At 43.0% G+C, this 27,715-nt stretch overlaps 1 protein-coding gene across 1 annotated transcript in view; it reads left to right on the forward strand.

Annotated features, from left to right (window-relative positions):
* The window catches only part of ANKRD27 (ankyrin repeat domain 27), an 85,051-nt gene extending 59,551 nt beyond the window's left edge, over window positions 1-25,500 (forward strand). Inside the window, exons 18-29 of the mRNA XM_063438089.1 lie at window positions 3,605-3,802; window positions 8,332-8,391; window positions 8,495-8,614; window positions 9,286-9,330; window positions 11,135-11,257; window positions 11,783-11,977; window positions 12,294-12,413; window positions 20,128-20,289; window positions 21,005-21,107; window positions 21,229-21,298; window positions 23,553-23,625; window positions 24,115-25,500. Coding sequence (XP_063294159.1) covers window positions 3,605-3,802; window positions 8,332-8,391; window positions 8,495-8,614; window positions 9,286-9,330; window positions 11,135-11,257; window positions 11,783-11,977; window positions 12,294-12,413; window positions 20,128-20,289; window positions 21,005-21,107; window positions 21,229-21,298; window positions 23,553-23,625; window positions 24,115-24,612 — 1,767 coding nt within the window. The 3' untranslated portion in view covers window positions 24,613-25,500. The remainder of the gene's footprint in view (window positions 1-3,604; window positions 3,803-8,331; window positions 8,392-8,494; window positions 8,615-9,285; window positions 9,331-11,134; window positions 11,258-11,782; window positions 11,978-12,293; window positions 12,414-20,127; window positions 20,290-21,004; window positions 21,108-21,228; window positions 21,299-23,552; window positions 23,626-24,114) is intronic.
* The last annotated feature ends 2,215 nt before the right edge of the window (window positions 25,501-27,715 follow it).

Raw genomic sequence — 27,715 nt, forward strand, 5'->3', positions numbered from 1 at the left:
TGTTAGCCAGGATCTATAGAATGGATCATCCTACTCCTTTAGTGTTAGCCAGGGTCTGTAGCATGGAATGTCCTACTCATTTAGTGTTAGCCAGGATCTATAGAATGGATCATCCTACTCATTTAGTGTTAGCCAGGGTCGGTAGCATGGAATGTCCTACTTACCGTATATACTCGAGTATAAGCCGAGTTTTTCAGCCCATTTTTTGGGCTGAAAAACCCCAACTCGGCTTATACTCGAGTCAAGGTCTGTATTATGGCAATTTGCATTGCCATAATACAGACTGGGGGGAGAGGGGGGCTGGCAGAGCTGTAACTTACCTGTCCTGCAGCTCCTGTCAGCTCTCTCCTCCTCTGCGCCGTCCGGTCAGCACCTCGGTCAGCTCCCAGTGTAAATCTCGCGAGAGCCGCGGCTCTCGCGAGATTTACACTGGGAGCTGACAGAAGAGCAGAACGGACGGCGCAGAGGAGGAGAGAGTTGACAGGAGCTGCAGGACAGGTAAGTTACAGCTCTGCCAGCCCCCCTCTCCCCCCCACTGAACTGCCACTGGACCACCAGGGAAGGAGAGCCCCCCTCCCTGCCATATATCAAGCAGGGAGGGGGGACGAAAAAAATATATATAAATAAAATAAGAAATAATAATAAAAAAATAATAATAATAAAAAAAATAATTAATAATAACAAAAAAAAGGGGTATAAGGACCACTATGGGAGGGGGGGGGGGTATAAGGACCACTATGGGAGGGAGGGGGGTATAAGGACCACTATGGGAGGGAGGGGGTGGGTTAAGGACCACTATGGGAGGGAGGGGGGTATAAGGACCGCTATGGGAGGGAGGGGGGTATAAGGACCACTATGGGAGGGAGGTGGGGGATAAGGACCACTATGGGAGGGAGGGGGGGGGATAAGGACCACTATGGGAGGGAGGGGGGGGGGATAAGGACCACTATGGGAGGGAGGGGGGGATAAGGACCACTATTGGAGGGAGGGGGGTATAAGGACCACTATGGGAGGGAGGGGGGGTATAAGGACCACTATGGGAGGGGGTGGGATAAGGACCACTATGGGAGGGAGGGGGGGTATAAGGACCACTATGGGAGGGATGGGGGGGGATAAGGAACACTATGGGAGGGAGAAGGGGGATAAGGACCACTATGAGAGGGAGGGGGTGGGATAAGGACCACTATGAGAGGGAGGGGGTGGGATAAGGACCACTATGGGAGGGGAGGGGGAAGTAAGGACCACTAGGGGAGGGGAGGGTAAGGACCACTGGGGGGGGAGTGAAGGAACACGGGGGTGGGGAGGTAAGGACCACTGAGGGAGGAGGAGGGGAAGTCAGGACATATGGGGGGGGGGGAGGGGGCGGCAAAAAATGTTTTGCCTACGGCGGCAAATATCCTTGCACCGGCCCTGCACACACTGCATTCACACACTGCATTCATGCACACACACACTGCATTCATGCACACACACACTGCATTCATTCATACACACACTGCACTCATACACACACGCTGCACTCATACACACACACATACGCACACACTGCATTCATTATACACACACTGTAAATAAATATTCAATTAATAAATTTTTTTTAGGATCTAATTTTATTTAGAAATTTACCAGTAGCTGCTGCATTTCCCACCCTAGTCTTATACTCGAGTCAATAAGTTTTCCCAGTTTTTTGGGATAAAATTAGGGGCCTCGGCTTATATTCGGGTCGGCTTATACTCGAGTATATACGGTATTTGGTATTAGCCAAACTTTATAGAATGGAATGTCCTACTCATTTGGTGTTAGCCAGACTTTATAGAATGGAATGGCTCTGCCAGCCCCCCTCTCCCCCCCACTGAACTGCCACTGGACCACCAGGGAAGGAGAGCCCCCCTCCCTGCCATATATCAAGCAGGGAGGGGGGACGAAAAAAATATATATAAATAAAATAAGAAATAATAATAAAAAAATAATAATAATAAAAAAAATAATTAATAATAACAAAAAAAAGGGGTATAAGGACCACTATGGGAGGGGGGGGGGGTATAAGGACCACTATGGGAGGGAGGGGGGTATAAGGACCACTATGGGAGGGAGGGGGTGGGTTAAGGACCACTATGGGAGGGAGGGGGGTATAAGGACCGCTATGGGATGGAGGGGGGTATAAGGACCACTATGGGAGGGAGGTGGGGGATAAGGACCACTATGGGAGGGAGGGGGGGGGATAAGGACCACTATGGGAGGGAGGGGGGGGATAAGGACCACTATGGGAGGGAGGGGGGGGGATAAGGACCACTATGGGAGGGAGGGGGGGATAAGGACCACTATTGGAGGGAGGGGGGTATAAGGACCACTATTGGAGGGAGGGGGGTATAAGGACCACTATGGGAGGGAGGGGGGGTATAAGGACCACTATGGGAGGGGGTGGGATAAGGACCACTATGGGAGGGAGGGGGGGTATAAGGACCACTATGGGAGGGATGGGGGGGGATAAGGAACACCTATGGGAGGGAGAAGGGGGATAAGGACCACTATGAGAGGGAGGGGGTGGGATAAGGACCACTATGGGAGGGGAGGGGGAAGTAAGGACCACTAGGGGAGGGGAGGGTAAGGACCACTAGGGGAGGGGAGGGTAAGGACCACTAGGGGAGGGGTGAGTCAGGACCACTGGGGGGGGAGTGAAGGAACACGGGGGTGGGGAGGTAAGGACCACTGAGGGAGGAGGAGGGGAAGTCAGGACATATGGGGGGGGGGGAGGGGGCGGCAAAAAATGTTTTGCCTACGGCGGCAAATATCCTTGCACCGGCCCTGCACACACTGCATTCACACACTGCATTCATGCACACACACACTGCATTCATGCACACACACACTGCATTCATTCATACACACACTGCACTCATACACACACGCTGCACTCATACACACACACATACGCACACACTGCATTCATTATACACACACTGTAAATAAATATTCAATTAATAAATTTTTTTTAGGATCTAATTTTATTTAGAAATTTACCAGTAGCTGCTGCATTTCCCACCCTAGTCTTATACTCGAGTCAATAAGTTTTCCCAGTTTTTTGGGATAAAATTAGGGGCCTCGGCTTATATTCGGGTCGGCTTATACTCGAGTATATACGGTATTTGGTATTAGCCAAACTTTATAGAATGGAATGTCCTACTCATTTGGTGTTAGCCAGACTTTATAGAATGGAATGTCCTACTCATTTGGTGTTAGCCAGACTTTATAGAATGGAATGTCCTACTCATTTGGTGTTAGCCAGACTCTATAGAATGGAATGCTCTATAGGTTTGGTAGAATGGAGTGTCCTACTCATTTAATGTTGGCAGGACATTATTGAATTTCATTGGATGTAAAGAGCTGCTGATGATAATTGGCACAGGTTATTAGATCCCCTGATCCGTGATGTGATTGATTACCACTGTTCCAAAGGTGCCAATATATCCGTTTTAGTACACATTTTGAAAAGGAAAAGGCATATATTGCATTTATATACAGAATACTGCAGCTTTTATTGTCTGGGATAAGTGATGGGTGTTTGCTCACAGTGGTGTTTTATTTGTAACCTTTATTCTTACAGTGTGTGAAGGCTTTAGTCTATTACGATGTACACTCTTGTAGAATTGACTCTGGTAATGAAAAAGGAGACACTCCCCTCCACATAGCTGCTCGTTGGGGCTATCAAGGGATTATCGATGTGCTCTTACAAAATGGCTCCAGTACGGACATACTGAACAGGAGGAAGGAGACGCCCTTACAGTGTGCTTTAAACTCCAAGGTAATTAGCAGGATTTTCCCAGGTCACCTGGGTATTGGAAAATGAGTTTCAATGTCCAGATTGGTGATAACACATGCCAATGATCCAGACACACCACATTTTGACAATGATCTGCATAGGTTATTGTTTCATTTGGTGTAAATCTAAATTAAAAAAAATCTTGAAACTCGTGTCAGCACTAAAGGACCAAGTTTGAGACAATTTTGATAAAAATGACTCTCTTCATCTACAGAAAAGTAGATGACACACCTCATTTATATTGTTCTGGCAAAATTTGCAGTAAATGCATTGGTTGAAGCTATGTTTATATGAAAAGTTATGTTTGTCTCCTCCAATATGGCCTCCGTACATGGTTGCAATTATCTGCACCTGATGAGCACAATATCCCAAAATGTTTCTTCTTCTGGAGGGAGGCATCTGTGCCTGCAGCTGTTTGGCATCCATGTTTGTGGTTGTTCAAGTGTCGTGGAGCTCAGTATTATGGGGTTTGTTATAGCAAAATGTAGACATCAAGAGCCAATTTATTCCAATGGCCATCAAAGTATAAGATCACCTGTCACGTCAATGCAAAACCTCTTTAATAAGACAGAGAGAGGTATTTTTCTAAACCCCTACCATAATATGGAACACATTGTCTGGGCGGCAACACTGTAGCATGTCTGTGAAACACAAAATCAAATACAAACGTACAAAATTGAGAGGTTTTACATTGACGTGGCAGGTGATTTTACAGTTAAATGGCCATTGGACTGGTACTAAAAATCTCCATTTATTTAAATGTGCGTAGGGATTTGGGATAGTGCACAAGTACCGTATATACTAGAGTATAAGTCAAGTTTTTCAGCACATTTTTTGTGCTGAAAAAACCCAACTCGACTTATACTCGAGTCAATGTCTGTATTATGGCAATTTACATTGCCATAATACAGACAAGGGGCTGTGTAGGAGGGGGCTGGCCAGCCCCCTCCTACACAGTGCACACCACTGGACCACCAGGGAGTGAGAGCCCCCCCTCCCTGGCCAGCTAACAAGCAGGGAGGAGGGACGAGAAAATAAACATTTAAATTATAAAATATAATAATAAAAATGCCCACCCCCCACCAAGGCTCTTCATCACACACACACACTACACTCATACACACACACACACACACACACACACACACACACACACTGCACTCATACACACACTGCATTCATTATATACACACACTGTAAATAAATATTAAATTAATATAATTTTTTTAGGATCTAATTTTATTTAGTAATTTACCAGTAGTTGCTGCATTTCCCACCCTAGTCTTATACTCGAGTCAATACGTTTTCCCAGTTTTTGGGGGTAAAATTAGGGGCCTCGGCTTATATTCGGGTCGGCTTATACTCGAGTATATACGGTACCTTTTTTCTTTGGTTTTTATTGGATGTATTTGGTATGATGTGTTCTAGTCATTGCTGCTGACCTGGAGTATTGGGATGTTTGGGATGTTTGTAATTCTTGATTTTTAGCCTCAATTTTGTGATTTGGTTTTCAATTCAAATATTTTTTGTAGTGAATAAAGAAACACTATAACAGTAGGAATGAAAACATGTGTTCCTACTGCTCTAGGTTTACCCCATCTTTTTTGATGTTCTGTAGGAGCCGCATTTGATTGAAAAATTATTCTTCCTGACAGCCACTAAAGGTGTGGTATCTCCAAAATGGCAATGTTTTTTACGTTGCAGGGTTAAAACGAAAGACCCATTCTAGTTCACTGAGCAGAAGTGGTCTGCGTTCCTTTAGTGGTCATTTAAGTTCTATAGGTCTGCTTTCTGTTTGACTAGCATCATTTGTAGAACTGTATAAGTTAATTATTTAATGCTTGTTGTTATGTATTCCCTTTAACAATCGCGTGTTGGTCAGCGTTTATAGATAGAATGGGGCGCGTTGGCACAGTATTCTAATCGCGTGTTGGTCAGCGTTTATAGATAGAATGGGGCGCGTTGGCACAGTATTCTAATCGCGTGTTGGTCAGTGTTTATAGATAGAATGGGGCGCATTGGCACAGTATTCTAATCGCGTGTTGGTCAGTGTTTATAGATATAATGGGGCGCGTTGGCACAGTGTTCTAATTGCGTGCTTGTCAGCATTTATAGATAGAATTTGGCACAGTGTTCTAATCGTGTGTTGGCACAGTGTTCTAATCGCGTGTTGGCACACTATTCTAATCACTGTATTCTAATCTCGTGTTGGTCAGTGTTTACAGATAGAATGGGGCACGTTGGCACAGTATTCTAATCGCGTGTTGGTCAGTGTTTATAGATAGAATGGGGTGCGTTGGCACAGTATTCTAATCGCGTGTTGGCACACTATTCTAATCACCGTATTCTAATCTCGTGTTGGTCAGAGTTTATAGATAGAATGGGGCGCGTTGGCACAGTATTCTAATCGCGTGTTGGTCGGTGTTTATAGATAGAATGGGGCGCGTTGGCACAGTATTCTAATCGCGTGTTGGTCAGAGTTTATAGATAGAATGGGGCGCGTTGGCACAGTATTCTAATCGCGTGTTGGTCGGTGTTTATAGATAGAATGGGGCGCGTTGGCACAGTATTCTAATCGCGTGTTTATAGATATTATTTAATGCTTGTTGTTATGTATTCCCTTTAACAATCGCGTGTTGGTCAGTGTTTATAAATAGAATGGGGCGCATTGGCACAGTATTCTAATCGCGTGTTGGTCAGTGTTTATAGATATAATGGGGCGCGTTGACACAGCATTCTAATCGCGTGTTTGTCAGCATTTATAGATAGAATGGGGAGTGTTGGCACAGTGTTCTAATTGCGTGTTTGTCAGCATTTATAGATAGAATTTGGCACAGTGTTCTAATCGTGTGTTGGCACAGTGTTCTAATCGCGTGTTGGCACACTATTCTAATCACTGTATTCTAATCTCGTGTTGGTCAGTGTTTATAGATAGAATGGGGCACGTTGGCACAGTATTCTAATCGCGTGTTGGTCAGTGTTTATAGATAGAATGGGGCGCGTTGGCACAGTATTCTAATCGCGTGTTGGTCAGAGTTTATAGATAGAATGGGGCGCGTTGGCACAGTATTCTAATCGCGTGTTGGTCAGAGTTTATAGATAGAATGGGGCGCATTGGCACAGTGTTCTAATCGCGTGTTGGCACACTATTCTAATCTCTTGTTGGTCAGAGTTTATAGATAGAATGGGGCGCGTTGGCACAGTATTCTAATCGCGTGTTGGTCGGTGTTTATAGATAGAATGGGGCGCGTTGGCACAGTATTCTAATCGCGTGTTGGTCAGTGTTTATAGATATAATGGGGCGCGTTGACACAGTATTCTAATCGCGTGTTTGTCAGCATTTATAGATAGAATGGGGAGTGTTGGCACAGTGTTCAAATTGCGTGTTTGTCAGCATTTATAGATAGAATTTGGCACAGTGTTCTAATCGCGTGTTGGCACACTATTCTAATCACTGTATTCTAATCTCGTGTTGGTCAGTGTTTATAGATAGAATGGGGCACGTTGGCACAGTATTCTAATTGCGTGTTGGTCAGTGTTTATAGATAGAATGGGGCGCGTTGGCACAGTATTCTAATCGCGTGTTGGTCAGAGTTTATAGATAGAATGGGGCGCGTTGGCACATTGTTCTAATCGCGTGTTGGCACACTATTCTAATCACCGTATTCTAATCTCGTGTTGGTCAGAGTTTATAGATAGAATGGGGCGCGTTGGCACAGTATTCTAATCGCGTGTTGGTCGGTGTTTATAGATAGAATGGGGCGCGTTGGCACAGTATTCTAATCGCGTGTTGGTCGGTGTTTATAGATAGAATGGGGCGCGTTGGCACAGTATTCTAATCGCGTGTTGGTCAGAGTTTATAGATAGAATGGGGCGCGTTGGCACAGTATTCTAATCGTGTGTTGGCACAGTGTTCTAATCGCGTGTTGGCACACTATTCTAATCACCGTATTCTAATCTCGTGTTGGTCAGTGTTTATAGATAGAATGGGGCACGTTGGCACAGTATTCTAATCGCGTGTTTGTCAGCATTTATAGATAGAATGTGGCATGTTGGCACAGTATTCTAATCGTGTGTTGGCACAGTGTTCTAATCGCGTGTTGGCACACTATTCTAATCACCGTATTCTAATCTCGTGTTGGTCAGTATTTATAGATAGAATGGGGCACGTTGGCACAGTATTCTAATCGCGTGTTGGTCAGGGTTTATAGCTAGAATGGGGAACGTTGGCACAGTATTCTAATTGCGTGTTGGTCAGTGTTTATAGATAGAATGGGGCACGTTGGCACAGTATTCTAATCGCGTGTTGGTCAGGGTTTATAGATAGAATGGGGCACGTTGGCACAGTATTCTAATTGCGTGTTGGTCAGGGTTTATAGCTAGAATGGGGAACGTTGGCACAGTATTCTAATTGCGTGTTGGTCAGTGTTTATAGATAGAATGGGGCACGTTGGCACAGTATTCTAATCGCATGTTGCTTTTACAGCATTCAGTGATTTTTCTAATCCTAGATTCTGTCGATGATGGAAGCTGCCAGGACCATGAAAGCGAGAACACCGAGTATTTCGGAGGTAAGAATCACTACAGCTGATTACATTTCTCTGAGATGAAATAATTAGACTGTATGTCGTAATAAGGTCCCTACCTGTGTTTTCTGTGTTGATCTCCATCCAGGCCACAAGTAGGTCTCCTCCGCAGTCCACCGACAGCATCAGCAGGGAATCCTCAGAGACAAGTTTGTCTTCACAATCACCTGACACCAGACAGGACAATGTGAGAAGCAAATACAAAGAGGTAAGTAAATCACAATGTTCGTTGCTGGTTTACTTTTCTGATCAGTGCATTGCTGACTCCTAAATAGCAAACAACAGGAAATACGCTTGCTCCAATTCCTGTATTGTCATCCTGTACCTGCAGGCGTCTCCTCTTGATCTGCTGGTCCAATTCAATGCTTCTCATACATTTGGGGATGAGAAGCCCAAGTATTGCAAGCACTGTGCTCCTCCAAGCAAATGCTTCTCACAGAGAAGCATTGTATCAAATGCTGCCCTGTGATAATCATCAGGTCCTTGCGCAAAGTGTGAGGACGTGGAACTTCACCGAACCAAATCTGGCTCCATTCCTGCAGCCGAAGCGCCCTCTAGTGGATTTCAGGAAGAAAGCCATGGGAGGTGTGTTTAGCCCTGCAATGAACACATTACATCTAACTAAACGACAATGTATTACATTACAGGACAAAAACAACACAACTACTGCACCCAAACCACCTCAATGTGACAAAGCGGTCTGGGTGCCTGTAGTGGTTCTTTACATGTCAAGAAATTGTCTTTTACTTCATCAGACATGACGTTTCCCCCAGAATCTTTTGTTTGAATTGTTGGGGAGTCTGTCAGGGGTTCCAGAGATTCCAGATATTTTGTTTTTAATCCATTTCTTCTTTCTTTTTGTAATTTTTGTATACTTAGGTGGAGAAACTTTTGAGAGCCGTATGCGACGGGGACTTGGAAATGGTTTGTTATTTACTATGCATTTGATATTTCTGACTGCACACACACATAGAAGGGGAGTTTCATCAAAGTTAAAACAAGTGCTATTGGGGCAAAGGGCTAAATAAGGAACAGTCACCATGGAAACCAATAGAATGTCGCTAAACTTTTGTTTATAATTTTTTTTGTTAATTGAGATGACATTACGGTACAAACAGAGAGTTAGTGAAAATTACATACATTACATTACACGGATGATTCTGGTAGATAGAGGCATCTAATTATATAAAGTCATAAAAGGAATAGTCGATTAACTTATTGCAAGACTATTATTTGGAGGAGAGTAGACAGCTTAACGTTTAGCTACTTAAAGTATAGTAGGAAAGAAAATGACAACGTTTATGTAGCGAGAAACCTGCTTATAAAGAGAATTGTTTTGAGATAGGCCTCAACATGCTCAGGGGAAATTCTCTTATGACTCCTGGCCTTGATATGTGACAATGTAAAAGTTGCGGCAGATTCATGTTCATGGCGAAGATCTCTCTCAGCGAACCTCGCACAGAAGCGAGTAAAGAGCTGATCGAGGGCTTGAACACATTAACTTGCCGGGTCAGGGCGCAGTGGCACAGGACACTGTAGAGCACGCTGGATGTTATCGTCCATTTTGGGAAGTTCGGCCTCTTTTTTGCTGTTAAGCTTAACTATCAGCTACTTTCTGAGAAAGTGGGGACCGGGATAACCCCCACCGATTTGTGAGGAAGGGTGGTGGGGCGACAGATTCTAAATAATTGTTAGTGCTGGGGGACCACCGCTTCTCCCGCCTGGAAATATCCAGCAGGCCGCAGTAAATACTTGTGAAATCAGAAAAACTCCGTCCAGAAGTAAAACCGAACAGTTTCCATGTTATAATAGACATACATCAGCCTCAAACTAGCATGATATCTTGGAAGTGTAGGCTTAATATAAAGCTGAGCTAAGGAGCCCCTTCGACATGCGTCCTGCTTACTCAGCAGCCAGGCTCCGTCCGTTCGTCTCTCAACGTTTAGCAATTTGCACTCAGAATAGCACCTGTTTGCCTCGACAAATCTCCCTTGTTTTGTTTACTTTTAAATCTCTTAGATTTCATTATTATCCAGTTCAACTAAATTGGATATTTAACATTATTTTAAAGACTGCTAAAATGCCACCTTCACATGTGTTAGATTGATTTTCCTAAAGGTAAATAAATTTTATAAACATTTAGTAATTTGTGAAATTCAAGCATTTGCTGCACTTACTCAGGATTTGCAGCTTCTGCTTTGAACTTTGCCTAAACCTGGATGTAGGTGAAAAGCTTCCAGCCAATCCTGGCACCGGCGTATCTTGTAGGGGCTCAATGTTTCCATTTGAAGTAGTACAACTTGTGAGGGATTAGTGTGTCCCTTTAATCTAGCATAACTGTGAGCGATCATAGTAAGTTGTTGCTAAATAGTTTTCACAAGAGATTTTAATTTCTGCTTTAGCGAGTTTGTGCTTCTTTAAATAATACTGTAAAAAAAAAAAACGTATCCATACTAACCTCATACAGCTAATCAAGCATTCCAATAAGTGCAAATCACTGCTGAATTAATCACTGACATCCCAAGATAATGGTATACAGGAAAAGACACACGTTCTAGCACATCGAGCAGGTAGAAACTTTTCGATCCAGGTTAAATGATATGCAATGATTTAGGGGAGTGTATTCAAACAAGACAAGGACGCACCCTGGGCTTTCTACCTCTGATATGGATGCATTAGATCTGATGATTTTTCCTTGTACTAACACAATTCATATTGCAATATACAGGTGCGCTACCTCCTGGAATGGGTGGACGACGACTTGGAAGATGAATTTGATCATTTGCAAGTTACAAATAAGGAGTTTTGCCACCCGTTGTGCCAATGTCACCAGTGTGGCCCTATTCAGAAGGTCTGTGACATTGAAAACTTTTGTATTACTTTTCGAAGTTTTGGTGTGGCTAGTAATTTTAGGCATTAAAACGCCAACTATGGAGTAGTTTAAATCGTAATCTGAATGGAATCCTATACACCGTTTCATATTTTGGATTTAAACTAGATTAATTTAATACACAGCGGAGTATATGTGATTTAAATGTCAGACAATACACTCTTTAGTGAGCAACCCTGTGTGTGTCATTTTTAATTTAGTAAGACATTTCACATGTTTGACTTGCCCGACTATTACAATGCAATGCCTCCTCCAAGTAAGTGATTTAAAACTCCTTGTGCTGCTTTGCTTATCATAGTGTGTACTGTGTGAGAAGGATTTGTAATGAACGAGACACAGAACACCTGCTCACTTTCATTGGACCATAGGGGGAGCAGTGACACAGGTCACTTCGAGCTAAAATAAGCCATCTGTTCTCTTTCACCCAGGATTGTCACTAACTGATACATCTGTTTTTGTTTTTCTTTTTATATCATGCTACAATAGCTAAGTAAGATACCTCCTAATGGACTCGGGGTCAATGCAACAAGCCGCGATGGATTCACGCCACTTCACATCGCTGCCATGCAGGGGCACATGGTGCTGGTTTCACTGCTGTTGAAGCATGGCGCTAATGTCGATTCCAAGAACGGAAACCGCGCTCTGCCGCTGCACCTGGCCTGCCTTAGAGGGCACTTAGATGTATGTCTTCCCTTACCGGTGTCTGCGATTGTAGACAGAGAAATGTCAAAATCCCAGTTAACATAAAATAGAAGCTGGTATAATGGGTGATGCACATTGTCATTGGCATGTTCCTCCTCTGACCGTCCTTAATGATAAAACAATAATCATTGTTACGATGATGGGAACCGTTCGATATTGTATCTCCTTAAGTAGAGTCCTATATTTGTGCGTTACTCCTGATTACTGTATGTATACATGACCGTTTGGTGTCAATGATGTGTTATGTTAGTTTTTTACTATAGCCCGGAATAATATTGGTTTCACTTTCTTGCAGGTGGTGCAATGTTTGATTGAATACAGCGCAGGGAAAAATAAAAAGGATGTCGCTGGCAATACTCCATTAATGTACGCATGTATGGGCGACCACATAAACATTGCTGCTGTCCTCCTGGAGGTATTATTAATCTTTCTGACATAGTCATCATTAAAATAATAGTTAAATAATACTTATCAGATTCATACATAGATCAGATCATATTTGTTTAGTTCTGATTAAACATTAGAATTGTGCATTCGGTTTTCAAATCTTTTGCAGTTCACCTGAATTTTGTGCAATTTGTCCCAATACTGTAACTTCAAAACTAAATATGGACAAATCACGAAACGTGCAACGAACAGGCATTTTGCTTCGTGTTTTGGAGTTTCATTTGTGGCACCAGGAACAGTGGGATTGTAAGGAGAAGAAGCTGTGGGTTTTTTGTTTTCTTTTTTTTGTTAAATATATGTATTGAGAGACACTAATATTATATTTTTTTTTCCCGTGCGAATTGGTTTATATGAGCCAAATTTTTCTGCTGTGCACAAATCTATTACACAATTCAGATTAGAATGGTGTCTGTCCGTACGTACACCTCTGCTATTTGATTGGCTCGCACTTGCTGGATTCCCGGAGTGCACAGGTGCTTTTGCATCTACTGCAGCCCACAGTGTTTGTAGTTTATACTTGTATTTTGTATGTGTATATTAGATGCGTATGATTGGGGAACCATGTATTATGGGAAAATAATGCCACGGAATTCTGGAGATATCGTAATAAATCACAAGACCAAAGGTTGAGTGCTGTATAAGCAAACAATCAAAGACAGAAGGTGTACAACACACCAACCAGATGGCTATATCCCCACGTCCCAGAACAAGGGTAGGTGTATTTTGTAGTACACCTTACACACTCCACTATTCTGGTGTGTGTGTCGTACACCTTCCTGTCTTTGATTGGTTGCTTTCACTTTTGGGGTGGAATAGGGAGATAACCACCTGAATGTGGTAGTGTGTGCACTTACAATATTCGAGTAACTACATTTAAGCGCCTATATATTCACAGAGCACTTTGTGTTTTTTCTGAGTGCTGTATAAATCATCGCTTCCCCAATACATGCTTTACACTTGTGATTCTCGTTTATTGCTGGATATTTTTAGGTTAGAGTTTAATGTAATGTGTGGTTTAGGATAAGATATACTTACCTGAACCTGTCCAACATGGGCATGGCCATCATGTTCCAGCAGGTCCACTTCAGCTCCTAGTGCTTCAGTATTGAGGTCTATGGAGGATTCCGTGGGATTATCTATAAAGGGGGGTTGGGTGCAGGGGTGACAATGCCACTTCAATCGATTTCTCCTGCCATCCATTAAATTGGGAACCGGCACTGCACTACATGGAGGTGGTCTTGCATTATCACACGTTATTTAGGGGAAATAATTGCACGGATTACGTGATTTTAAAACATTAAATCCCTGTTAAAATAGTATCATACTCACTAAAATATTAAAATGGAAATTGGGGTGGGAGAGGGACGACAGACTGTGCTGCACCCCCCATGCCCCCCTTTTATTCTCTTTTTCAACCATCTCTCTTCCGATCCTCCGCTATTACGGTGTTCCTTTCTTAGAGAACGGAGAATTTCCTCCTCCACAGATTAAAATAAAGATGTGAGTATATATATATAAATATATTAGTGAGCCTATTTTCAAGACCGACTTCCCTGTCAAAAACGTGATTGGTTGGAAGACTGCTAGCGTATACGTAGTTCCAGGGCCGCCACCAGAAATTTTGGGGCCCCTAACTCAGCTCAGGGTCTGGGCCCCCTGGGGCCCGCCTCCAAATACCGCTCACTGGGTCCACACACAGACACAAACGCACACACTGATACAAAAGGACACAGATACATACTAACAGACACACATACTGAAACAGACATACACGCATACAGGCATACATACTGACACACACATACTGAGACATACACACAGGCATACATAGTGACAGACAGACACATAATAACATACATACAGACACACATACATACAGACACCGACATACATACATACACACACATTCATACATACAGACACTGACATCCATACACACATACATTCATAATGGCATACAGACATACAGACTGACATACATGCATATATACAGACATACTGACAGACATACATGCACAGACATTCATACACACAGACCTACGTTCATAATAATATGCAGACATACATTCATACTGACATACAGACATACATATATAATGACATACAGACATACATATATAATGACATACAGACATACATATATACATACATACAGACATACATGCATACAGACATACATGTATGCATACAGACATACACAAACATACATAGACAGACATACATACGTAGACATACATGCATGCAGTCAGACAGACATAGAAATACACACAGACATACACACAGACATGCATCCAGACATACATACATACATACAGACATATACATACAGACAGACATACATACATAGACATACACACAGACATACATACAGACATACACACATAGACATACGGACAGACATACATGCATGCAGACAGACATACATACACATACATGCATCCAGACACACAGACATACATGCATACAGACAGACATACACGCATACAGACAGACATACAGACAGACATGCATGCATCCAGACAGACAGACATACACACATACATACATGCATACAGACAGACATACATGCAGACAGACATACATACACAGACAGACCTACATACACATACATGCATCCAGACACACAGACATACACACATACAGACAGACAGAGACATACAGACAGACATGCATGCATACAGACATACATACATGCATACAGACAGACATACATGCAGACAGACATACATGCAGACAGACATACATACAGACAGACATACATACACAGACATACATACACAGACATACATACATACACATACATGCATCCAGACACACAGACATACACGCAGACAGACAGACATGCATGCATCCAGACAGACATACATACATAGACATACATACATGCATACAGACAGACAGACATACATGCATACAGACAGACATACATGCATACAGACAGACATACATGCATACAGACAGACATACATGCATACAGACAGACATACATGCATACAGACAGACATACATGCATACAGACAGACATACATGCATACAGACAGACATACATGCATACATACAGACAGACATACACGCAGACAGACAGACATGCATGCATCCAGACAGACATACATACATAGACATACATGCATACAGACAGACAGACATACATGCATACAGACAGACATACATGCATACAGACAGACATACATGCATACAGACAGACATACATGCATACAGACAGACATACATGCATACAGACAGACATACATGCATACATACAGACAGACATACATGCAGACAGACAGACAGACAGACATGCATGCAGACAGACAGACATACATGCATACAGACATACACACATACATGCATACAGACAGACATACATGCAGACATACATACATGCAGACAGACATACATACACAGACAGACATACATACACATACATGCATCCAGACACACAGACATACACGCATACAGACAGACACAGGCAGACAGACATGCATCCAGACATACACACATACATGCATACAGACAGACATACATACACAGACAGACATACATACCCATACATGCATCCAGACACACAGACATACACGCATACAGACAGACATGCATGCATCCAGACAGACATACATACATAGACATACAGACAGACATGCATGCATCCAGACAGACATACATGCAGACAGACATACATGCAGACAGACATACATGCAGACAGACATACATGCAGACAGACATACATGCAGACAGACATACATGCAGACAGACATACATGCATACAGACATACATGCATACAGACATACATGCAGACAGACATACATGCAGACAGACATACATGCAGACAGACATACATGCAGACAGACATACATGCAGACAGACATACATGCAGACAGACATACATGCAGACAGACATACATGCAGACAGACATACATGCAGACAGACATACATACACATACATGCATCCAGACACACAGACATACACGCATACAGACACACAGACATGCATGCATCCAGACAGACATGCATACATAGACATACATGCATACAGACATACACATACAGACATACATACATACAGACACATACATGCATACAGACATACATGCATACAGACATACATGCATACAGACAGACATACATGCATACAGACAGACATACATGCATACAGACAGACATACATGCATACAGACAGACATGCATGCATACAGACAGACATGCATGCATACAGACAGACATGCATGCATACAGACAGACATACATGCATACAGACAGACATACATGCATACAGACAGACATACATGCATACAGACCGACATACATGCATACAGACCGACAGACATGCATACAGACCGACAGACATGCATACAGACCGACAGACATGCATACAGACCGACAGACATGCATACAGACCGACAGACATACATACATACACATACATGCATACAGACATACATACAGACAGACATACATACACAGACATGCATACAGACATACATACATGCATACAGACACACAGACATACATACAGACAGACATACACGCATACAGACACACAGACATACATACAGACAGACATACACATACATGCATACAGACACACAGACAGACATACAGACACACACACAGACATACATACAGACACACAGACAGACAGACAGACACACATACATATACATGCATACACACAGACAGACAGACACAGACAGACAGACACAGACAGACAGACAGACACAGACAGACAGACACAGACAGACAGACACAGACAGACAGACACAGACAGACAGACACAGACAGACAGACATACATACATACATGCACACACACAGCTCATTTTCCAGCCACCCTCCTGTCTCTTACCTTTTCTTTGCAGGAGGGTGGCTGGGGATGATGGGAGTCGGCGCTGCTCCCTCTTCATTGCCTGGCTCTCCCTCTTCACGGCTGGGCAAGCGGGCGGGCGCGCTCCTCCCGCGCGGAGTGAGCTGGGAGGAAGTGAGCACTTCCTCCCAGCAGCACTTGCGGCTGCTTTTTTTTTTTTTTTTTTTTAAAGGGGCCCGGTCACGCTATACAACGGCCACAGCGCTGACCGGGCCCCTGAAGGAGGGGGCTCATCGGGTGGCCCTAAGTGTGTGGGCCACCCGATGGGCCCCACACGTGGGGCCCGGGCGGCCGGGCCCCCCAGGGCCACCGGGCCCGTGACAACTGTTATGGTTGTCACCCCCTGACAGGGCCGGACTGGCCCACCGGGATACCGGGAAATTTCCCGGTGGGCCGCGGCACCTGGGGGCTGCAGAGGTATGTGCCACCGGGTGGTCGGTCCGGTGGCACACTCAGAGGGGGCCGGCCGCTTTCCACGCTGGTGCCACCGGGCCGGGTGGCAGCCTCACCGGTCCGGCGGCACTTCTAATGCTGAGGACGGAAGGAGGAGGAGGGAGGAGCATGTCTCTGTACCATGCTCCCTCGCGGTTCCCACAATTCACAGCACAGAAACCGCGAGGGAGCATGGTACAGAGACATGCTCCTCCCTCCTCCTCCTTCCGTCCTCAGCATTAGAAGTGCCGCCGGACCGGTGAGGCTGCCACCCGGCCCGGCAGCACCAGCGTGGAAAGCGGCCGGCCCCCTCTGACTCCTCTCAGGTAAATGGAGGAGAGGAGGGGATGGGGGGGAGGGATAATATAGAGACAAAAGGGGGGGGGATAATATAGAGACAAAAAAGGGGGGGGAATATAGAGACACAAAAGGGGGGGATAATATAGAGACAAAAAAGGGGGGATAATATAGAGACAAAAAAGGGGGGATAATATAGAGACACAAAAGGGGGGACTATAGAGACACAAAAGGGGGGGAATAATATTGAGACACAAAAGGGGGGATAATATAGAGACACAAAAGGGGGGGGAATATAGAGACACAAGGGGGGGAATATAGAGACACAAGGGGAGGGGGGAAAATAAAACAGAGATAGGGAAGAAAGAGACAGTGGGAGAATAGAGAGAGACAGAGGGGGAGGGAGAGTGAGACACAAGGGGAGAAAGAGGGGGATAGAGAAATAGTAGAGAGGGAGAGAAAGAAATATATATATATATATATATATATATATATTTATATATAAATATGACTGGTGGATCCAGGGGGGGCAACGGGCAATTGCCCTTTCCCCCCCAGATGCTCTCCCCTGCTGGCCAATGCAAGGCTGGCACTGTCCAAGCACCATGTGATTTCACGAACCGGAGGGGAGATCAGAGATATCCCTCCCTGTTCTGGAGGCACCATGCAGGCAGCCAGCAGGGGAGGGAGGAAGAGAGGACCCGGGAGCTCAGCCTGCAGCTCCTCCGGGTCCTTCTTGCGCGAGTACAGAACGTTGCCGCGGTTACAGTGGTAACGCTCCAGCTCTCGTGAGAGTGAACTCTAGCGCTGGAGCTACGGGCTAGAGTTCACTCTCACCACTGCGACCTCTAGCCCCATACACACGCCCAGACCCCCCCCACACACACTGCCCCCCACACACACCCAGCCCCACACACCAAACCTTTCACACAAACTGCACCCCTCACACATTGCACCACTGCTCCTATACCCTACTACAGCCCCATATCCCAGCAGACCCCAGGTAAGTTGTCAAACTGTTCTTAAACGGTTTGACTACTTACTCTGGGAGCGGGTCCTGGCACCATAACCACTACACAGAGCAGTAGTGGTTATTGTGCATGGATTATTTCTTTAAATCTATAAGTGCCCCTCCCGAGATCAGGCTCTGGATCCGCCACTGGTGTGTGTGTGTGTGTATATATATCATGTATATTTATGTGTGTATTAGTTATATATGTATATAATTATGCCTATTATATTTACACATATATATATATACGTAATACACAGAGAAATGTAATTGATATGTACCATATGTAATGAGCAGATATTGGCCCAGTCTTGTTGCTAGGTGCATAATCCAGCACAATAACATATTTAAAGTGAAGAGCGCACCCACAGGACTTCAAAATAAACAAGATATCGTCATTTTTTACAGTTGTGCCCTACATACATTCACCATTTCAGTCCCATTACCAAGCTTTTCTTAATATGTCAAGGTAGTTGGACTGAAACATTGGTTATATGCAAAGGCACGTCTGCTTAAAATAAATCTGCACTCTTGTTTTTTTTTTAAGCCTATATGTGCTTTTTTCACGTTGGAGTAATAATTTTTAATCTTAAATTATCTTTTCTAACGCTGTATTTGCACACTATGCTGGCGCGACGCATTATGGGGCTGGTAAATATTTTTTTCCAGGGCTGCTTTTAATTCCCAGTCCGGCCCTGCCCCCTGATGGCGGCCCTGCGTAGTTCTACACTGACATTGCTATATCTGGAGATTACTTCGTGTTTTTCCTACCATTTTGGTTAATGTAATATCATTAACTAAAATGAATCAGAGACCTGCGCGTCTTTTGTGCTTTCCTATCTTGCGAAAAACCTGCTAATTTCCTTGTTTTTATATACCGTGGAGACCTGCGCGTCCCTCTAAATTTCTCTTCCATCTAAATGAGGAAACTTTCTCTCACCTGAATAAACCGAATTTAAAAAGAAAAGTGATACGATTTGATCCGTACATGTGCTAGAGGTGTGATGCGCTCTGTGCGCTTTTAATCTGTGAGCCCCTTGTGAGCATCAAAATGAAATTCTTTTTGTTTGCATTCTAAGCATGGAGCATCAGTGAACCTTTGCAACGTGAAAGGTAATTCCGCGTTACATGAAGCCGTGAGAAAAAGCAACTATGCCCTGGTTCAGCTGCTGCTATTGTATGGTGCACACGTGGATATCAGGAACAAACGCCAATACACCCCATTGGACTACGTCAAAGAGGTAGGGATCGGCACACTGTCAAAATGGAGCATTGTACAGTAATACATTGCCTGCTGTAAAGGGTGATATAGGAATATCATAATGTGCAGTTTCAATGTATGTTTCGATGCTCATGTTGCCTAAAAAAATGTTTTAAGCCCATTCCAGTGATATTTCAGTTGTCCCTTTAATTTACGAAAGGCAGTACATATTTTATTATTCAACACAGAAAAATTGTGATAATTGCACAAATTGTTAACTATTAGTAAACTCCAACAGGGTAATTCTCCAAACGGTGAATTGTCAACTAGAATTTGACATTTAAGACCAAAATAGGCAAATTAAATAATTTTCCAAGGCAACCACATGTTTATTTTAGTTAATTTGGCATAACATTTCTAATTCACTTTGAATTTCTGAAATGAATTGAATCAATGTCCATGGCCTCATTTTTAATGTGTTTTAGGTTATATTGTTAGTTTGCAAACTATAGACTGCTCACTTCGTCACTATTGGAGTCCCTTTATTTGGCCTGCCATTGTGTTGGGTGTAATTGATGCTTTTAATGTCGATTAATCATTTTCTTTTTTGACTTCTGTAAAATGTTAAAAACTTTGACATGAATAAAAAGGAAATTTTAAGGGGAAAAAAAACCTAGAATATATATATATATTTTTTTGTATCAATCATTTGAAACTAAGATGTACGGAACTTTGATTATTTTTTTGAATTTAAGAATTCTAAACTCCAACACCTTCTGATGTCTGCATCCAACAACGTGTCACCTGGCAGTGATTCGGTGGATGCAGGAGAGCAGACCACTCACGTCAGAAAGAAATGTAAGAAATATTGCTTGTATCTCTAAACATTGCATTGTGCAATATTTTGCTCACTTTATAATCGATGCATTTGAAATATAGAAACTTACTCTCTTTTTTTTAATGTATTTACTTTTTAAAGCAAGCAACACCAGCCCAGGCCCTGCAGGCAGGGGCCAGACTCCCCGACAAGCTGAACAGGCACACTCAAAGTAAGTTCTGTGCAATGGTTCTCACAATTCTCTGGGGTTTCTGTCTCTGAGATCAACATAGAACTCTCTGGCTCTCTCAGCTTAAAAGCTTAAAGGACCACTCTAGTGCCAGGAAAACATACTCGTTTTCCTGGCTCTAGAGTGCCCTGAGGGTGCCCCCACCCTCAGGGACCCACTCCCGCCGGGCTCTGGGGGGAGGAAAGGGGTTAAACTTACCTCTTTCTCCAGCGCCGGGCGGGGAGCTTTCCTCCTCCTCCTCCTCTTCTTCCTCGCGACGTCATCGGCTGAATGCGCATGCGCGGCAGGAGCCGCGCTCGCATTCAGCCGGTCGCATAGGAAAGCATTCATAATGCTTTCCTATGGACGCTTGCGTGCTCTCACTGTGATTTTCACAGTGAGAAGCACGCAAGCGCCTCTAGCGGCTGTCAATGAGACAGCCACTAGAGGCTCTGGAGGCTGGCTTAACCCTCAGTATAAACATAGCAGTTTCTCTGAAACTGCTATGTTTATAAAAAAAAGGGTAAAAGCTAGCTGGACCTGGCACCCAGACCACTTCATTAAGCTGAAGTGGTCTGGGTGCCTAGAGTGGTCCTTTAAGGAATTAAATCTGAATGGCAGTGCAATGCCTGATACTGAACTTTCACGGCCCACTTTTTAAGAGAACACCCTTCTTTCTGCTAAAGGCAGATGGGGCTGTGCTGTATATTAAAGTGGGGAGGACAACAGACATTTAAGGTAATAACATAACCAGCCATCTGATTTGTTATAATTAAGAAAGGAGCTGTAGTCTAAGTAAATACGGGGCATCAGGCCCACCCCAAATTAAACATAAATATATGTACTGAAGGGCATGATTCAAAACCTAAAGGGAAATATGTGCCTTTTGACAAAATACCAATACAAAATGTTAATCTCTAGAGAAGTTTTAAAATACAAAAATAACAAGTAAAAGTGGCGCTATATTATATTTCCAAACTCCTATTACAAAAAGCTGCACCTTAAAACGTGCCAACCCAAACCAAAAACACTTTCACAACATAAAGACACTGTGCATCTTTATTTGTTGTTTAAGACTCAATGAGATTCTTGTGCAGAGTGTAAATTGCATTATTTAAAGTGCAAACCAACTTAAATGGCACTTCGAAAAAGTGCAAATAGTGAGCATCCGAGTACATGCCAAAAAGGTTATAAACAATACTCTGTCTATTGCAACTTACACAATACCATCACGCATGCAGGTTCGTAAGCCCACCTCCTGGAAGGAACTGCTCGATATTTGGAACCCGGACCTAGTCCGAAGGGACTGGGGTGAGAGCCTTACCGGAGGTTCCAAAGAGGATCCCGGCTTGTCTGCAGATTTTAAAGTTTGTCAATAAAGGCTATTTGTTCATTTACATAGCCTGATGCCTGCACTTTATTTTGGAGCTGTTAAAGTTAGAGCAGACTCGTCTGCTCTATAATTGTGAGTGGATACTAAAGCACTGCTACCATATATAACAATATTATACTATATACATTTTCCCTTTTGTTTCTCTTGTATGCTCTCCTTGTTTATATACTACATTGAGAAATAAGATGGAATCGTGTGAGTTGCAATAGAGTATTGCTGATAACTTTTTGGCATTCGGATGCTCACTATTTGCACTTTTTCGAAGTGCCATTTAAGTTGGTTTGCACTTTAAATAATGCAATTTACACTCTTTGCACAAGAATCTCATTGAGTCTTAAAAAAAATAAAAAAAACAAATACAGGTGCACTGTGTCTTTAATCTATGGAGAAGGTCAGACAGGGCTGCAGGTTTGATTAACTGACATTTAAAATAGCCTGTATACCTTGGGTAACATCGGGTAGCTGTCTAGCTGTGCTATCCTGTGATAATCAGCAGTCATCCCAAAATAGGTTTGTGTCTGGGGATACAGAGCGTTGGTAACCAGACAGCTGTATATTATCTAGACGTGATGGTACAGAGTAACTTATTGTATCTGATTAACTGAAACAGGATTATAAAACATACTAGTGATCACTTTCTGCTCCTGTAACTGTTTTTTTTGGAAAGTTGGTATAGTTACAGATTCGGATCCGGAAAACCGAGCGGGACTAACGTTTACTAGAGGGTCATTGCGTTCACAAAAGGAAGAGGGAATTTAGTCTCTAATGCGGAGCTAGGTGGGGAATGTGCCTGGTATTAATTAGTAGGTCTTTGATTAGGAATATATGTAGACTATAACCTTTTTTGTTTTTTCCCCCTCTTAGGTCTTTGACTTCGAAGAAGACAATGCGAAGAGATAAAAGCATGCCAAATTTCGATGAAGATCTGATAAACCAGGTAAGAGTAATGAGAGAGATTATAAATATTGTAGATAATGTGCTTGTTTTTTTACTACTGCTAGTTACCTTATCTGTTCAGAGTGTTGTATTGCAAATTACTGAGGAAGTGGGAAAATGTAAGCGGCCTGATTCTAAACATCTTTATTTTTATGAAGGGATAGGTGTAACTATGTTTTCTCCAGAATTTGAGAAGTTGTATTGCAGGAGTAAGGAAAGTGCTAAAGTCTGAAGACGCAAGCATGATGTATGAAAGGTAAGCTGGGTCCTTAGTAAGGCAAATGTCACCAGCAGAAGAGATCAGCGATGGCTAACAGGAGTAAGTTCCCAAATCTAGCTTAACTCGGACAGTAGTAGTAACCCCTAATTTAAACAGTGGTATTGCTTATAAATTTAAAAAAGTTAAATATAAATGCATGTGAAGATTATTTAAATCACCTAGTGATGGAAATTGTTTCCTAATTTTTTTTAAACCTTTTTTTTTTTTTAGTTATCTATAAACACTTCAAAACAAAGCGGTGTGGAGCAGAGTGTTGCGTGTGGAGCAGAAGCGAAGCTGAGTCCTGTGACCTACTCGTGTTCCCCACGCAAAGCAACTCATATTGTCCGGAGGCACAGTCTGAATGTGCCCTGTTCGGTAGATGATCAGGAGAGCTACAGTGATGCTACAGATACATTAAATGGGACCGACATAAGTTCGCCACTCTCAGACACCTATGATCAGGACTTAGAAAGTGATTTGTGTATAAGCAATCAGGAGCTGTCCGAAATGAACCGTCAACACAATCCTTCCCTGGAGATTACGGACATCACAGAGAACCTTATCAAACTCACAAAAATGGCAGACCTGGACTGCTCTGGCAGCGCCAATTGCTCCTGCGTGGCTTGCACGTTGGCAATGGAATCTTCCTGGTCTGTGATTGGATCTTCCAACCAGTCCAGCTGTGATAACTGTGGACATGATGGCTTTGATACAGTTGATCTCTGATCGCGAACTGCTTGGGGTGGAAATTCTGTCCCTTGGGCCTAGATTGCTTTCTGACCGTGCTGCTGCAGTCTAACCCTATCTATGGCAGGCGATTCAGTGTGTTAAGGAATATATTTCAATTCTGTAGATGTGTATTCACTCGTCGACCCAGATTTTTTTCTAATATACTACTGACATAGAAGTGGGGGTTAACTTGTGTTTCTATATTTTACCTGTTGGGTTAAACACCAATGAATGTGTCTGATCTCACAATGCTGAACACTGTTGTTTCTATTCTGGTTTGCACAAAGGCACAGGCATGACTGTTCTCACGGGGGATTTGGAGAGTTGGCAGTTAGGTTTATACACGCACATTCCAATGGCCACAGATTTTAGCTGATGAGCCTTCTTAGAAATGATCAATCTAATATGAAATTTTGTATGGTTTACAAACCGTGCAAATATAGGTAAAGTTCTGTCAAACTGCCACGGACTGCAACTCCCACTACCCTCACCTACACCATGTAATGTCCATGATATACTCTCTGTGGTTCTCAGTCCTTTTAAACTGCACACCTCAATGTCCACGTCTGATTTTGAGTGTTTGGTGTTGCTGATTTGCAGTGACAGGTTAGCTGCTGATTTAAAAATAAATAAAAACACACACACAAACGTGAGTGCCAAATGGGTGTCCTACACTTTGTCCATCCCTCTGGCACTCTAAGGTTGTGTTTGGGGGAAAAAAGATCTCCGATAAATACAAATCTCATTCTTGAATATCTACATATCGACAGAACTCAGCTTATATTTTTCTAAGTAATTTATGATTTCAGTGGATTTATTTTCAAATGTGCCTTTCACTCGTGCCAAATACTAAACATTAATTATAATAAATAACTCTAAAGTTAATCCGTGGTTTCAGTCTTATTGAAGGTATTGATTTTTGATTACATACTACTGAAAGTTCTAATTCAGAGTTGAGCAAAGACTTTGACAGAAATCTAGTACCAACTGGAAACATGACCGTTTTATTACATGTCACTGCTTGCCTTTCTTCCATCTCTGACTGGATGTCCTCCCGCTTTCTGAAACTCAATCTCTCTAAAACTGCGCTCCTTGTCTTTCCTCCTCTTTCGCTCTCCCTTCAAGTTAGTAGTATCCACTAGCGATCGATTTTTTTTTTTTTTTAGAGCCGATACCGATCTGTAAACTTTCAGGCCGATAGACGATAACTTACCGATATTCTGTACATTTACCATTTTGAAAGAAATAAACTTTCTTGTTTTTGAAAATAAATAAAAATCTCAAATTGAACAAACTGAAAGGAAGAAAATAAAACTATTTCTAAAGGTAAATGCACAAAATATACATGCCACATGTAGTGGATGCAGTGTGTTTAGACAGGGGAGCTGTGTGTGTTTGTGTAGTGGATGCAGTGTTTATTTGTGTAGTGTGTAGTGTGTGTGTGTTTCTGTAGGTATGTAATTTGTGTAAAGGGGGGGGGGGGAGCGGAGGCATTTTATTATTTTTTTTATTCCCCCCTCCCTGCTTGTTACTTGGCCAGGGAGGGGTGATATAGCATTCCCTGGTGGTCCGGTGGCATGGACTGTGCAGTGGGATGCCCAGCAAATGCTTACTTACCTTCCCTTCAGCTCCCCAGTGTAAATCTCGCAGCCAGCATGCCACGCAGAGCATTGCCATGGTAACCCGTGGCAATGCTCTGACGGCCACGGGACTCACGTTCCCAGCAGCTCCCCTGTCATAAGTAAGCGTTTGCTGGGCCCCCCGGGCTTGTCATGGGCCCAACTGTCCTAGTATGTATTATTGGCAATATCAGTATCTCTATTTGCCGATATTGATATTGCTGAAAATACCGAATATCGGCCGACAAGCGCACTGTCTTGGTAACATGCTGGATGTGAGGCCAGAATCAAGTATGACACCAAGTCCTGTAGATTCCATCTTAAAAACATTTCTTACACAAGATGCTACCAAGGAGCTTGTTAATGCTGTACTAATTTCCCTGCATGGATTTTTGTAACTCTGTCCTTATTGGTCTTCCCGAAAGCCGAACTGCCCCTCTACAGTCTGTAATGAATGCTGCGGCCAGGCTGATTTTCCTCTCGTCTGTCTTATCACACCTCACCCCTCTGTCAGTCCTTACATTGAATTGACTCCTATAGGATACAGGAAGCCAAAGTGCTAACCCATACCAATAAAGCACTGAACAATTCTAGCCCCTTCTTTATCTCTTCACAGATCCATAGGTTTGCCCCTTCTCGGTCTCTCCGCTCTGCCCGTGACCTTCTCCTGGCTGCTGCTCGCACCCGTATGGCCAAATCACGCTTGCAGGACTTCTCGCGGGTGGTTCCCTTCCTATGGAATAGCCTGCCTACCTCCATCAGACTCTCCCCTTGTCTTGCATCTTTTAAAAAGTACCTTAAAACCCATCTCTTTAGGAAAGCTTATGGCCTCCCAGAGTAACCTCTGCCTCACATACCTGTCTCCTGCTCTCTCCTAAAGGGCAGCACTCTACTCTCTCCTCCAGCTCTGCTTCACTCCCACCTTATTTGATTGCTACCTCCTGTCCTAATGTGTTTTATACCCCACCTCCTATAGACTGTAAGCTTGTTTGCGCAGGGTCCTCTTCAACCTATTGTTCCTGTAAGTTTTCTTGTAATTGTCCTATTTATAGTTAAATCCCCCCTCTCATAATATTGTAAAGTGCTACGGAATCTGTTGGCGCTATATAAATGGCGATAATAAATTTCTTAGCCAAAAACAAATACGTTGATACCATTATCACCACTATACAATGCATACTTTTAAAATCTTTTATATAATTATTTTCTTCAGTTCAGTAAAAAAAAATGAAGTACCACTTCATTGTTAACTATGGTATATATTGGATTTCTAGGCGAACCACCAGTACATGTTTTGACAGGGTTGCCAATGGAAGATTATACATAAACTAGAAAGCAAATTGTAATTTTGCAACAAAACATGTTTTGCTTTTGAATGTTATGTCTATAAATGTCTATAAATATGGATCTAGCTTACGATATCGATCGAGGCTTCTACAGCTAAAAAATAGACACTCCCAGGGATTTGTTTAATTTAAAAT

The sequence above is a fragment of the Pelobates fuscus genome, chromosome 12, assembly GCF_036172605.1.
Source record: "Pelobates fuscus isolate aPelFus1 chromosome 12, aPelFus1.pri, whole genome shotgun sequence".
Lineage (NCBI taxonomy): Eukaryota > Metazoa > Chordata > Amphibia > Anura > Pelobatidae > Pelobates > Pelobates fuscus.